Consider the following 15088-nt stretch of genomic DNA (forward strand, 5'->3'; position numbering starts at 1 on the left):
CACCCTGTGAATAAAAGTAGTGTAGTGATGCCACTACTCCATCATTCCTCCCATATGGGGTATGGGCCCAATTCACTTTCTGATGAAAAACTCAAGTTGGACGTAACAGGATGTAAGTTCTTGGGCCACTCTCCTACTTAATGATAACAATTATAGTTAAGTGCTTACTGCGTGTCAAGCACTGTACTAAGCGCTGGGGTGGATACAAGGAAATTGGGTTGGACGGTCCTTATCCCACCTGGGGCTCACAGTCTTAATCCCCGTTAGGGAACTGAGCTACAGAGAAGTGAAATGACTTGCCTGAGGTCACACAGCAGACAACTGGCTACAGTGCTACTTGGTGAGCATGGTATAGGACTTGAAAACTGAGTGAGTTTTATGGCCAAAGAATTAAAGGATTTAGATGGAAACCCCCTGTTAAAACCCTGCAGTTAGGCCAGTTGACTAGACAGCTACACGAAGCTAGCTGCTAGCTCAAGGCCTATTCAGTTCAGAAATAGCCCCTTCTCCCAAGGATAAGGTTAGACATACCTTGGTTTTCAAATTATAAAAGGCATTCAACAGCTGCTACAAGCCTAAAAGACTTTAAGGTTTAAAATCCCTAAACTTACCTTGGTTTTGTGGCCTAGAGCAACAGCTTTCATGGAGAACGGTTTTGAATGTTATTTCATACATTACTCTGCTCATTTGTTCCATTATAAAAGGTCAAGAGATGAACCCTAAAATGTGTTCAATGTCTTCAGAGAAATAGGGATAATCTCCCATGGAAAGCGTGTTGACACTTTTTACTTTTCCTACCAGTCTGGGAAGTGCATTTACCCTCTACTTCTACCCCATCTCTCAAGATTAGGCCCCACAAGTTCCTGAAAAGGAAAGAGCCTGACCTAGCATTTATATTTCTAGCTCCTTTTATATTTTCTTTAACAGATAGTTGCCAAGGTGTTATCTATGAACAGGCCATCTTCAACAGGAGGTAAAGAGTTTTACGGTCTTTATTAGTAAAATTTTCCAGAGTTACAGTATAATTTGTGCTTCTGGTCTTTGGGACCAGGTTTATTTTTTTAAAAATTAAGTGTATCCTCACAGTCCTGTAAACCAATGGTTTACTCTAGCTGCACGCTAATTAAAATGTGATGGGGGGCAATGGGGAGAGCTGTTTCCTTAACAAAAAAATATTTCCACAGGAAATGTTCTGATGACACTTTAAATCAGTCACCCATTACATAAGCTACATTAACTAAAAACTGAAAACACAGGTACGTTTGTATTGCACATTTAAAGAGCTGCAGTAGACTACAGCTTGTAGAAGCGGTCTTCAGCCCTGGTGCACTGTTACCCCCCCCCCCCCCAAAAAAAACTTTCTTCCATCCCAAATTATTAAGAGGACAAAAAGGTGTTCAGCTCACCAATTCACACTGCTAGGGTGGCTTGGGGGAGGGAGGGGATCCTGCAAAAAATGGTAGAGTTAGAGGAAAACAGATTTAAAATAATTTTCTGAAATTCCAAAGTCACTGAAATCCTTCAGGAGATGAAATAATCCTAGAGTCCGTTCCGCTGAGCTGAAGGCCAGAGGTTGAAGTTATGGGCTCTGTTCTGGGGCCTGCACGGAGTCCCGGGCCCCGTCGGGACTCGCGGGAGGTGGCGGGTTGTCTCTCGAACTCGAAGCCTGTGAGTCTCTCACAAAGGGTGGAGGGGGATAGTCCCTTGGGCTGTGGGGTGGAGGTGGTAAGCGGGAGCTGGGTGGAAAGTATCCTCTGGGCCCAGGTGGGCCTACAGGTCCGAAAGGAGGGGGTCCACGTCTGTACTCTCTGGGATCAGGAGGCCGGTCCCTCATTCCTGGCGGCAGGCCGGGTAAATACTCTCTCAGGCCCGGGGGCGGTGGTCCGCCAGGTCCTGGCAGAGAGAGAAACAAGTGCAAGAAGTCAGAAGGGCACATCTTTGTCTTGCAAGGTCAACGCAGTTGGTGATGAGGACTTAAAGGTAAGGCAGACAGACTGGGACAAAGCTGGCCCATCGACACTTAATGGCCCACACTTGTGCCGTCTCAAAGAACTGGACACAAAAATGATGCAGCTAGCATGGGGGTAGAAAGAGCCTGAAGCCCGGTGGATTATGGCAATGACAGACAACAGCCCCTTTCCTGATGTTAAGCCCGGCTCCAGCCACGAAATTACTGGGAACCAGGATTAGCTCTTTGGGCTATGTATCTATTTTAGCAGTTGGTCCTTGCAACTGTGGTTAAAAAAAAATAGTGGTTCAGCAGGGACTTAACAGGAGACGGGGTAGACAGCTTGAGTTGGGCCGGTCAACTGGGATTATGTTTACTACACCATACCCAGAGGTGGATGAAGAGGCAGAGGCGGGTGAAGAGGCAAGGGCCCGTAATGGCCCCGGAGCGGAGGCGGAGGTCCAAATCGAACAGGCAAGGGTGGTGGTGGTCCTCCAGGTGAGATCATGCGCGGCATTCCTGAGAAAGATGGGCCTTTTGGGCCTGGGTTTACCTGTTTGGCACAAGTAGATGGGAATGTTTCAATGACTTTGACTTCCTACTACTAAAAAGCTCTTGCTGTCGGTAAGAACTTGGGCCTATTGCCTAGTGATGCAGTTAAGGAGCAAGTACCACCTGGGCACCTTCTCCCATTCCCAGGCCTTTAGAAAAGTAGAGCCACGGCACACAGATCCCAACCCCAACCACCATTTGAGCCAGCTCCACGCTAGCTGGTCCCACTATTGGAGGGGAAGCTAATTTTCAAGTTCACAAGTGTTACTGCAAGAATCTGTAAGCGAAAGAAAGAACCCAGGTTTTGGAACTAAACAAGAAATAAGAATGGTATTAAGCGCTTACTATGTGCAAAGCACTGTTCTAAGTACTGGGGGGGATACAAGGTGATCAGGTTGTCCCACGAGGGGCTCACAATCTTAATCCCCATTTTCCATATGAGGTAATTGAGGCACAGAGAAGTTAAGAAATGCCCTCAGTACAAGTGAGGTGCAGGAAAATCCAGGGTTGTGAAGCACAGAAAAACACCACCACTGTTGCAGGATCCCAGACTAAAGAACAACCCCTGGCTAATGGATTTTATCATCCCTCCCAGGACCAAGTGGAGCAGAATTTTTCATATTAAGTGCAGCTGGGACTTGGGGGGAATAATAGAAGTAGTTGATTCCTAATAAAAGAACTTCAGATGCAATAAAACATGACATGCTGCTACTTTACGAGGAGCAAAAAAGCATTCTCACACCAGGAGCACACCAGTTTCAAGAGCAAAGAACAGCCGCAGGGAAAGTCTCCTCGCAGTCTGCACCAAAGGCTGCTTTTTTTTAGCCCTCCCACAAACAGATTAGTCAAACCCAAAAAAGCTAAGAGAAGAACAAGTTTTCCATCCCACAGCAGGCTTCCAGCACCCAGGTAGGTCGGACATCAAATTAACGCTGGCAAAGGGAAGTCGTTTGCCATGCAACTGGAGTAGTGTCATGCTCCTCTGATTGACTCCCCAAAAGCAACGAGTGAGAATCCAGCCCAGGCCTCTGAATACTCACTGGCTGGTCAGCAGAAGGTGGTGCAGCCGGTACGCGAGGGCCTTCGGACTCGCTAGGGAGGACTTTCTTTTGGGGGTTTTAAATAGACAGTGAGACACGTGAGGGCAGGGCTCAGGATGGGGATACGTGGCAAGTACACAGGGGGTGACTGACAGACGAATGCTTGCTGAGACACCCAGCTGCAAAGGAAAAGGCCTGAGGGCTTACCGTGCCGTCCACCGCTGCCGACGGGGAAGAGGTCCGGGGCCCGTGAGCCAGGTCTGGTGAGAGACCAGAAAAGCAAAGTCTGGTAATGAAATTCTGGCTGCTTGAAAGAGAAAGTGAGTCATTTGTGGAACTAGGGCCAGACTTTTTGTAACCCCCAGCTCCTTACCAGGCGCAGAAGTCCGTCCAGAAGGTTCCGGTGGTCTCCTAGAGCCAGGCCCCGGAGGGCCATCCCCAGGACCTTGAGGAGGAAGACAGCGAGACAGGTCACGGGTTAAGTTGCCCCGACAATGAAGCTCCACTTGGTCTTGGGATAATCGGTTCTGTTAGGGCTTCCTGAGCACCCATCCGCAAACAATGGGGGGACTCCCAATTTAGACCGGTCTAACAAAAACAGAAAATATGCCACTTTTCCCAACCCCCCCAGGATAAAGCAGGGGTTCCCACATGCAGAGCCGAGAAGTGATGCTGAGAGTTGGTGGGAATTTTTGTAAAATGCAGAGCTCTGGCATCGCACACGGCTCGGGGGCCAAGCCTCCCGGCCATCCGATACACCCAATGGAGATCCCCCCCCGACAACGAGGCTTTCAGGTTTGTGGTGTTTTTCAAGTCGTCATGTGAGGACAAATGTGGGAATAGAAGTTGGCAGCCTGCACAAAACTGTAAAAACAGAAGCACAGAGTTTTCGTCCAGGGGCATTAAACATGTGGATTTTACTTTAGCCATCACAGCAGCAGGTTCTGCTCTAGAATCACTGTGAGTCAGGCCCTTTGCTTAGCTCCCCTTCCCCTGCCCTGGCTGGACCTGCACTAGGCCTCCTGGCAACCAATTAGTCCACCTTAAGTTACTAACCATTTGCTAGGCAACACGCAGCGCTTCTGTGTACTGTACACAAATGTTCAACGATGAAACATTTTGCTCCCGTGACTCAACTACCACCTAGAAGCGGATAATTCCCAAATCTACATCTCCAGTCCTGATCTCTTCCCCCTCTCTATAGCCTCGCATTTCCTCTTTCCTTCAAGACATCTCTATTTGGATGTCCCACTGACACCTCACACTAAATGTGCCTAAAACAGAACTCCTTATTCATTGTCATATTTATTGAGTGCTGTGTGCAGAGCACTGTACTAAGCGCTTCTTACCACACACACACACACATCCTGCCCCCTTACTGTTTTTCCCATCTTTGTGGACAGCATGCCTTGATTAGTGTATTAGTCTCCTTGCTGACCTCCCTGCCTCCTGTCTCTCCCAACTCCAGTCCACACTTCGCTCTGCTGCCTGGATCATTTTTCTATAAAAACCATTTGGGCTACGTTTCCCCCTTCCTCAAGAACCTCCAGTGGTTCCCAACCACCTCCACATCAAACTCACTCCTCACTATAAAGCTCTTAATCACCTTGCCCCCTCCTACCTCACCTCCTACTCTCCTACTAACAACCCAGAAGGCATTCTTTGCTCCTCTAATGCCAACTTACTCTTTGTACCTTGATCTCATTTATCTTGCTGCCGACATCTTGCCCACATCTCGCTCAGGCCTGGAACGCCCTCCCTCTTCATATCCAACAGACAATTACTCTCCTCACCTTCAAAGCTTACTGAAGACACATCCCCAAGAGGCCTTCCCTAACTAAGCCCTCATTTCCTTTTTTCCCATTCCCTTCTGCCTTACCCTGATTTGCTCCCTTTATTCACCACCCCCTCAGTCCCACAGCTATTTAGGTACACATTCACCATTTATTTAAACTAATGTCTGTCTCCCTCTAGTCTGTAAGCTCGTTGTGGGTGAGGAAAATGTCTACCAACTCTTATACTGTACTCTCCCAAGCACTTAGTACAGTGGCCTGCAGACGGTAAGTGCTCAACTACCACGTGCTAGGTTAGACCAACTGACTCCAACAGTTAATGTATACGGTTTCAGCCCTGCCGTGTGGTTGAGGGTGGGGTGGAAGAGGAGATGCTTGCCTAGTTCACCTCTTGGGGCATCCCTTGGGTTATGAGTGGCCGAATGAGGTCTCCCAGGCGGATCCATCATCAGAGGTGGCGAAGGAGCTCCGCTGCTCACAGGAGATGGGCCAAAAGAGCCATCGCGACTCAGGGGACCTGCAGGAGACACGGCCTAGTCACCAGAGTGCTGGACCCCCGCCCCACCCCACCGGTGGCCCAGCCCCGGGACTCTGCAGCCAAAAGGGAGTTGTCTTCTGCTCTGCAAAACATTGTCCTACGTCTCTGGGGAGCCATCTGGTGATCAGGTCGTCCTGGGGTCGGCTTGACAATCACCGGCCTCTGAAGCAGTGCAATCTTTTGGTTGACTTCGACTAACCTTTAATTTAAAAAGAGAATGAGACTTGATCAGGGATTATAAACTCGCCCTAACAAGAATCTTTTGCTAACATTAACACAGGACTACGCAACGTAGACCACGCGAATGCACCCAAGAACCGGGGAGGTTGGGGAATAACGTTCATCCCACACTTACTTCTGCCGCAGGTTGGCTGCTTCCCGCTTCTCCTCCGCCAGAGCCCTCTCTGCCGCCCGGGCAGTTAGCTGTCAGGACAGGAGTAGGCACATATCAACCCAGTTTAACAGGGTAAAAAAAAAATTTATCAAATCCCAAAACCAATCTCAAGATGGCAGAAGTTTTCAATTGCTACAAACCACCGCTAAGTGCACACGAGAAGGATAAATCTCTCACCCAGTTGTCATGGGCTTTCTTCTCATGGTTGGCAATCTAAAAGGGAGAAAGAAAAAAAATGGCATTTGATATGCTGACTGTCATTTAATTGCACAATGACCTGCAACAGACTTCACTGACTCCCCAAGAGCAGTAGGATTTCAGTGTGGAGTGGCACTTACCTGATTTTTATATGATCTTTCTGTTTTCTGAAATTCCTCTTCCATTTCTTGAATTCTCTGCCTATTAAAATGATGAAACTGAAGCTAGAACTGCGAGAAGCGATTCCATTCGCCGTCAGATTTGAGGAATGATACTCACTTGTAAATTTTCACCTCTTCCGTGGCCGAGACAGCTTTATCTCCTGCAGCTGACAGCTTCTGCTCCTTCTCTTGCCGCTCGTATTCTTCCTGAGTCAGCCTCCTGAGATGAACAAGAAATGAGATTTAGGCACTGCCCATAGAAGCAAGGTTTTATTCAGCTCTCAGAAGCCTGCCTTCTTCACTTATGCCACAGTTAACTGCCCAACCTACTCCACACAGGCAGATATCTTAACTGGACCCCAAAATGCTGACCACAATGATAAGTGTTGAGTTGCCCGGCTATCATGTCACCCAGGGATGGTGACATCACCCAGGGAAGACCGGGACTCCAATGTACAGAAAAGCTTGACTCTGCCCAATACTTACTCCACCACTGTCTCACTTCTTTACTCAGGCTGTGACCAATCAAGCAGATCCTTTATAGGACTAGTCAAATAATTGAGTGCTGGAGGTGGCAGGTAGGCAGGCGGTCACAGGGTTGGATGGTATAGGATTCCCCCACTGATGGGCTTCATTAGAGGTTAAACTCTTCAAGGAAGGGCATGGCGTGTGGCAGTGTGATTTACTCTGAAAGAAAGCTCTCCTGCACCTGAGTGCTGTGCATACCAGATATGAACACACAAATAAGAAGGAATTGCTTTTGGCATATTATGGGCTAAGAAAAAGCTGAAAAAGTCTCAAGAGAATGTATTTGCTTAGCATGCAAATCCTCCTTTAGATATTAGAAATGAACAATCTGATTGTAATGGCTACAGACTACATAATTCTAGTTATGAGAAGTGTGTTCCAGACTGACCGTATTGTTGAGCTAAATAAAAAAAAGAACCTAACATTAACAACAGTATGTCCCAGCAACTACATGATGACTAAAACAGACGTCTGAAAACTCGATTATAACCTTCCAAGAAAAGCATGTAGATTAGAATTTCATCCTGGGAGTTCATGCTGCCTTTCATTGTACCACCCACTTCTACAATGGCCTTAGAGAATGAACCTCGAAAGAATGATCTCGGCTGAATTCCCGTGAGTGACGTGGAACTAGCCCCAGGATTTTTTAACAGCGATATGAAGCCTGGTGGGCAGAAGGCGGCAGCAGGTCGGGCGGGCCAGGAAGCTGGTCCCGATTTGGGGAGAGAAGCCAAAGGGGCAAGGCTTAGAGCCCTGGAGCTAAGAGAGGAAGCCATCAAACCCCAAAAGCCCTTTATCCTCGTCCTCCCCCAGCAGCAGTTGTCACCACCACTGCCACCCCTATAAGACTCTCACAAAGGGCACTAGGCCAACAGCTAAACGGAAAGAAAAGGCAGCAGGCAAGCTGCAGTGACCGAGGGATTGGGAGAGCCTTTACAGTCACTACTGATGGTGGCCCCGTTTTCAAAAGAAGAAATGAGACCAGCTGGAAGGGGTGGAGGGGATAAAGGGGTTGTCAGCCTCTTCAATCTCACCCCCTCCACTACATGCCAAACTTACTTTTGCAGTGCTCTCTCCTTCTCCTGGTACAGTTCATTAAGGACTTCCACTTTTTGTTGCCAAGTTTGGCATTCATTTTCCTTTTGAGCTTTGGCTGACTGAAGAGCATTGAAGTCACATTCTAGCTTCTTTATTTGCTCTTTAAGAGAGTAAAACAACACACCAAAATAACCTTTGCATTTGAAAGTATAAACAATGGGGGCGGGGGGGTGTTGAGCTAAGGGATGGGGGAGGCTTCCTAAGTTCCCTGGTCCAGGCCAATTTGGTCCCACTCAGTGTGAAAACTTCAGATGAACTTACCTTCCAGCTTGTGTCTAGCTGACACCTCGTCAGTCAGTCTGGATTGCAAATGGTCTCTATCTTCTTTGACGACGGTTAAAGTCATTTTTACCTTTGAGGCAGAAGAGAGAAAAATGCTCAAAACCAAGGCAGAAAGGGAAGTGCAAGGGGCAACATTTGCTGTGCCATAGGAAAATGGAGCAATACCCGTGAGACATCCATCATCTGTCTAATCTGACTCTTCATCTTCTCACTCCGTGTATCTAAAAAGCGAAAGACAGCACTTATGTACATATCTGTAATTTATTTAGATTAATGTCTGTCTTCCCCTCTAGACCACGGTCAGGGAAAGTGATTAATGATGATGGTATTTGTTAAGCACTTACTCTGTGCCAGGCACTGCACCAACTGTTACAGTGTACTCTCCCGAGTGCATAGTAGTGCACTTAGTGAGCACTTGAATATGATTGATTGGTGGGGTTTTTTTCCCTTTCTTTCTAAGAAATATTTTCCCCCCACCTAAGAAAAGCTAAAAAGACACAGGTAGGGCAGGATGGAGTAATTAATGAACTCATTCCAAAATGACAACCTGTACCATTGCACAGCTCAAGCAGACAGAAAAAAAAAATCCTGGATAATTTCCCCATCCACCAATTCACTTGGGCTAAGTGGACAAAGATGACAGCAGCCATGCAGCGGTCCACTAGAGTGAGGGAGGATGACTTCTCCAGCAGTGAGCAACTCTCCTCCTTGCCAACCCAGTGAAACCAAGAAATGTTGGCCTCCAATAGGAGCACTGGTGGCATATCCAGGTGATTCATTCTCTGGCTATTTTGCCCGAGAAATTGGCATGAATCACAGTGAACACTATTTAACGACAGGGACTGAACTCCCAATCACCCTGAAGGCATTCAAGTCTCAGAGAACAAATGGTTTTCTGCTCAATCCTCTAGACTACCAGCTCACTGTGGGCAGAGATAGTGACTACCTACTCTGTTGTACCGTACTCTCCCAAGAGCTTAGTACAGTGCTGTGCACACAGTAAGTGCTCAATAAAAGCTATTTATTGATTCTGTAGTGGTGTCCAGGCCACATTTGGTGGGGGGAACCTTGCTGTTTTTCCATCGCCTACCAGAAACAAGAATGGGGGTATTACTACTTCAAACTGGCTTGACAGAGGGAAGGCATTACTGATCTAGTACCTGACACATAATCAGTTCTTAATGGGATGCAAAGACAATTCTTGGTCACTTCCATTTCTGTTTGTCCAAAGGGAGAGAGAAAGAAACAAACACAGGGCGATGCCTCTTAGAGAGAGTTCTGCTAGAGCATCGGGGGCTAATCAGGGGAACGGTATGGCTAACAGCTCTTAGACATTGACTTTACCTGGCAGCTCGCCATTGGCCAAGTCTTCCCCTTGACCCCATCCACTTCCTTCGTCATCAGTTTTACCCTCTGATTCGGGACCAAGATCAAGCTGCTTTAAGTGCATAATGCAATTCTTCAAAACCTAGTGAAGAAACAAAAAGGGCATGAGAGAGAGAAAACCTTCCATTTCACCGGCTGAGCTGAACCTATAGAGCATTGCTGTTCAATGAAAACTCACTTCAATTTCATTCTCCTTAAAGGCAAGTGATTCTTCTATATCCTTCTGAGATTTCTGATATAATTTGAGTTGTTCACTGAGTTCGCTGTGTTGCTCGCTCCAGCTTTCGGCCTCCTTGAGCAGCTGGAAGAGCAACAAGTCCATATTATGAAAGAAATTTTACACCGCAACCATTTGGAGGGAAGGGGTTGGCGAGGTGGGGGAGGAAGGAAGTCCTCGTCAGGATGTTTCAAAGGGTGCCATGCTGGTCCCCACGTGTCCATGGGGTTTGGGTTAATGTCCCACTCTCACTCTATTATGAAGGGGTTAGGCTCTTCAAAGGACAAAATTCCCTCTAACTAGCAGTATGGAGGAAAGGAATCTAAATCACTTTACCTTCTATCCACAGTTGCTGCAATGTTTAGCAATAGGTAGGCTGGTCTAGCAAAACACAGAAGAGACAACCAAACAGCCTAGCAAATTTCTAGGTCCATAAATTGGGGCAAGCAGAGGCTTGATAAGAGAACAGACCAGGTACTAAAATCAAGTACGTCAATTATTACCACGGGTAGCCAAGTACTAACACTGTAACTTAAAATTACTCAAGTCAAAGTGACAGAAGAAGAGAAAATGGTGGGTTCCCCTCACAATACTGAACCTGCGGCCAACTCAATGTTGAGCGAGTCAGACTCCACACCTGAGCGCACACCATGGTGATCATCATCATCATCATCATCAATTGTATTTATTGAGCGCTTACTACGTGCAAAGCACTGTACTAAGCACTTGGGAAGTACAAATTGGCAACACGTAGAGACAGTCCCTACCCAACAGTGGGCTCACAGTCTAAAAGACATCCAGAGAGATACCACATGAAATTGAGATACCTTTCACCAAGGCAAAGAAAACACATGGAGAAGAAGAATTAGCTAACACAAAATTATTTTCCCAATTCAGATTTCAGGGAGCATATAATCCATCCTCCAGGTTGTACAAATCAAAGGAAGAAGCTATCTGGTGATGACACCCTGACCCAGACTGTCCCAAGGTCAGCTACAGCAGCTACCTACAGCTACTAGGGCGGTGACTGGTTGAGCCCCATCCAACTAGGGGTTTTCTGAGGACTGTGATGGGCAGTTTGATTCTGTTGCACTCCAGACACATTTCCTTTCAGCATCATGCCAACAGGTTTAGGTGGCAGAGCGTGGGCAAAGCTTATTCATTTCTTCACACAAAACAAAGTTGCCATTTGTGCCTCTAGTAGGGAACTTGATTCCCATAGAGTGGAGAATTAAGAGTCAGAACTCTTGTCATTTCACTTCAGATAAGGCTTCCATGAGCAGTTCAGTGGAAACACCATTTATGCCTACAGAGGGGTCAAAAGATAAGCCCATCTGTATTTTCATGGACAGTACGTGCAAGGGTACATCAGATTCAGCAACTTGTGGATACAATCGTCTTGTCATTTTCGTATCAGTGAAAAAAATCTCAGTATCAATTTAATGATATTAGATTTTAATTCATTCATTCAATCGTATTTGTTGAGTGCTTACTGTGTGCAGAGCACTGTACTAAGCACTTGGGAAGTACAGTTCTGATAGCTAACTGCAGGAATGGTTGGTCTGTAGAAATTCATCAGTTTCCCCAGTTCCTGACTGCAGGCGGGGGCTATGGGAATAAGAGGGCAGGGCCTCCTAACCCTCCCTGGTCATCCCCTGGTCTGAAAGGGATCCTGGGATATATTCTAAGGAGTGAGGACGTTCAGCACTCTAGGTGGTCTCAGAGTCTGCTCTGGGACAGCAGAAAAGGGGGTCCAGGAGCCCAAGAAACAGCCAACCAAACCAGTTAGCCAAATTCAACTGAACTTCAGGGTAGTTTTCCTGACAAATGACAACTATCCACTGGCTGCTTTCACTTGTCCTCACCACTTCTGAGCAGCAGCTTGGGTCTGACTGAGCAATAGGCACTAATACCAATGCCACTATAACAAGAAATTCCCCCAGATCAATTCAGCACACACAGCATCTTTGGTGTTGCATCTCTTTGTAAAAAGTGGATATCTACTTAACTTAAGATGGTACCATGTACTCCATCAGGGTTAACATGATATTACATAGTATGTCTCTCATCCCACTCTGAGTGAAAGAAAAAGGGTTACTTTAAGCAGCCCAACAAAACTGTGTGGAAAGACGCAAAATCTGGAAGGTTTAGGGATGTTGGAATTCAGAATACTACGAAAACCAAACTTTTAGCTCTACTTCCTTGTAAGATTCCATTTTTTGTTGTAAAATGAGAAAAATACAAGGATTGCTTAAAAGAAAAGGTGGGCCCAGAAGGTTATAATTCTGTTTTCCAGCAGATCTGGGTATCTGTTCAACACCTGGCTGGCACATTTTCAAGAAGCATTAACAAACCTTCTCCTTTGCTTCTTTGAGTTTAGCATTTTCTTCCTGCGTACGACGAAGGTCAGATTTCACCTTCTCTTCGCTCATTTTGGCTTCATTGAGAGCTACTTGCACCTAAAGACAACACTGCCATTAGAAAAATCTCTGTTCAATAAATGGTGCTGAGTTTTACTTCATTAAAGCAAAAAGTCAACATTAATCTACATATTATGAGCTCCCAACTCTGGACCAGAAGGCACTGTGGCACAGTTGCAGAAATAGCTAATACTTTACCTCTGAAAGTTCAATAGAATCCATGGTAACAACTTCTTGCAATTTTTCTAAAGTCTTCTGGTTTTCCAAAATCTACACAAGGAAAACAAAAATGGAAAAAAAAACAAAAACAAAAACAAAAAACCCCATTCACTCCACATGTAAAATGTCAATTAATTTTAACTCTTGGAGTAGCCACTAAAAGAAAACTTTGGGAATAAGTAACATTTCCCAGGATCTGTTTGAAAGAGAAAGTAGATTCAAGGACAATGCCAAGTTTTTGGGCTTGGGAGGTAAGAAGGATGTTGGTGTCAACCATGACAATGAAGTTAAGAAGAGGAGAGGGTTTGGAAGAGAAGGTGAGGAAGTCCAGTTTTGGTTGTTTTGAGCTTGAGGTGCCTGCAGGACATTCACAAAGGGACTCTGTGGAGGCAAGAGGAAATGCAAACTGCAGAAAAAGAGAGGGAGGCTAGTGAGAGTGGATGAGCTCCACTTGGGAGTAGGGGCAGGCTGGGAATAGAAGGGGATGTAGACCTGAGCCTTGAGGAACCCGCATAATTACTGGACAGGAGCCAGAGGAAGAGATGCCAGAGAAGGAAAAGAGACAGAGATGGAACCGCCAGAGACAGGAGAAGGACCAGGCGAAACCGTGGTTAGGTAGTATTTCCAGAAGAGGGGGGGTGGTCCAATGTCAAAGGTTGCTGAGAGAACATGGAGAAGTAAGTCAAAGTAGAGACCATTTGATTCAGCAAGGAGAAAGGCGCCAGTGACCTCAGACAGAAGTGTTTCAATGAGGCAGAGGGAACAAAAGTCAGCCTGTCTAGGGTCAAGGAAGTTGGAAGTGAGGAAGTGGAGGTAGCAGGTGCAAACAACCCAGAAAAGGAGTTTGACCAGGAATGGTAGGAGGGCGATAGGGTGATAGCTGGATGGGACACTGGAGTCCAAAGAGGGTATTTTAGAAAAGGAGACACATGGACACGTGTTTGAAACAGAGGGGAAGGAACCATCAGAGAGTGAATAATTGAAGGTGGCAGTCAGGGTTCGGTGGGGGTGGAGAAGGGGAAGAAGAGGGGACCCAAGTGTTTTTATAAGGACTGAGGCACAGGTGGAGGGGGTAGATCTCGAAAGCAGGCAGAAGATCCACTCTTGAGAGATGGCCAGGAAGGCTGGGAGAGTGGATGGGAGGTTAGGAGGGACCTGGGGAGTAAGGCGAAAATTGTGGGGAGTTCATGCTGGCTGGTTCCAGTTTTGTCAATCAAAGGCACTTACTGAGTGCTTATTGTGTGCAGAGCACTGTACTAAGTGCTTGGGAGAGTACAATACAAGAGCACTGGTAGACATTTCCCTGCCCCCAACGAGCTTGGACAGGAAGACTGCAAGGTGGTCAGGGGAGGCAGGAGCACTGGTTTTTCTCTGAGAGCAAGTGAAGAGGAGCATAAAAATGTGACGTGAACTAAACTCTACTGGGTCTAAAATAGAAGCCTGGGCTGGGCTCAAACTTTGGAAGAGATTCAAGATGACAAACCCCCCTGACTCCCACTTCCTTCCATTTCCACTGCTATAGTGACAGAGTACCACAAAACCCAGACCCAAATTAGAAAAATCTTGAATGGCAAAATCTTACTATGTCCTGCTTCTTCAGGTTCTGTTCTCTCTCTGTTTCCAGCATGGCAAGCAGATTATTCATTTTATCGTTTAGCTTCTGATTTGTTTCTTCAAGCTCTTTATTTGAATCCTAAAAGCATTTAAGATTAGTAAGAAAGTACTTTGCTTCTGTTTACAATGCCATACAGCTGAAAATAGATGGAATCATACCTTAAGACCAGCAGCTTCATCAGAGAGATTCACATTTTGCTTCTTAGTCTCCTTAACAGATTTCTTTGCTTCTTTGATCTACAGATATGAAAATCAAGGGCTATAGATTACAAAGAATGTGACAGTAATCATCATCTCTCTCTAAGGGGTTGGGTATTACACAATAAAATGGGTCAACAGAAGGCAGTGTGCATTTACATTTCATTTGCCCATTCAGGGTGCGGATAGATGGCTTATAGAAAATAAATGATGGCTTTGAATAATTAAGTCAAAGGAACTAAAGTCACTTTACTTCCCCGGGCTTCAGTTCCCTCATCTTTAAAATGCGGATGAAGACCGTGAGCTCCACGTGGGACAACCTGATCACCCTGTCCCCCGCCAGCGCTTAGAACAGTACTCGGTACATAGTAAGTGCTTAACAAATACCATCATCATTAGTACAGTGCTCTGCACACAGGAAGCTCTCAATAAGATGACTGAATGAATGAATAAGTAATCGCTTAACAAATACCATCATTCTGATGATGTGTTTTGTGTTGCT

General features: G+C 46.1%; 1 protein-coding gene across 2 annotated transcripts in view; it reads right to left on the reverse strand.

Annotated features, from left to right (window-relative positions):
- Nucleotides 1–974: 974 nt before the first annotated feature.
- MIA3 (MIA SH3 domain ER export factor 3) overlaps nucleotides 975–15088 on the reverse strand; it is a 46705-nt gene continuing 32591 nt past the window's right edge. Inside the window, exons 10-29 of one of the 2 annotated variants that reach the window (XM_038761214.1) lie at nucleotides 14548–14625; nucleotides 14357–14467; nucleotides 12754–12825; nucleotides 12490–12594; nucleotides 10097–10219; nucleotides 9877–10000; nucleotides 8698–8753; nucleotides 8512–8602; nucleotides 8212–8350; nucleotides 6743–6844; nucleotides 6604–6664; nucleotides 6443–6478; nucleotides 6227–6294; nucleotides 5973–6070; nucleotides 5722–5850; nucleotides 3914–3985; nucleotides 3748–3800; nucleotides 3541–3606; nucleotides 2336–2501; nucleotides 975–1893 (exon numbers count right to left, since the gene is read on the reverse strand). In XM_038761214.1, coding sequence (XP_038617142.1) covers nucleotides 1580–1893; nucleotides 2336–2501; nucleotides 3541–3606; nucleotides 3748–3800; nucleotides 3914–3985; nucleotides 5722–5850; nucleotides 5973–6070; nucleotides 6227–6294; nucleotides 6443–6478; nucleotides 6604–6664; nucleotides 6743–6844; nucleotides 8212–8350; nucleotides 8512–8602; nucleotides 8698–8753; nucleotides 9877–10000; nucleotides 10097–10219; nucleotides 12490–12594; nucleotides 12754–12825; nucleotides 14357–14467; nucleotides 14548–14625 — 2064 coding nt within the window. In that variant the 3' untranslated portion in view covers nucleotides 975–1579. Of the gene's footprint in view, nucleotides 1894–2335; nucleotides 2502–3540; nucleotides 3607–3747; nucleotides 3801–3913; nucleotides 3986–5712; nucleotides 5851–5972; nucleotides 6071–6226; nucleotides 6295–6442; nucleotides 6479–6603; nucleotides 6665–6742; nucleotides 6845–8211; nucleotides 8351–8511; nucleotides 8603–8697; nucleotides 8754–9876; nucleotides 10001–10096; nucleotides 10220–12489; nucleotides 12595–12753; nucleotides 12826–14356; nucleotides 14468–14547; nucleotides 14626–15088 lie in introns of both variants that reach the window. The other variant, XM_038761215.1, reaches the window with a different exon arrangement.

This window comes from Tachyglossus aculeatus, chromosome 19 (genome assembly GCF_015852505.1).
Source record: "Tachyglossus aculeatus isolate mTacAcu1 chromosome 19, mTacAcu1.pri, whole genome shotgun sequence".
Lineage (NCBI taxonomy): Eukaryota > Metazoa > Chordata > Mammalia > Monotremata > Tachyglossidae > Tachyglossus > Tachyglossus aculeatus.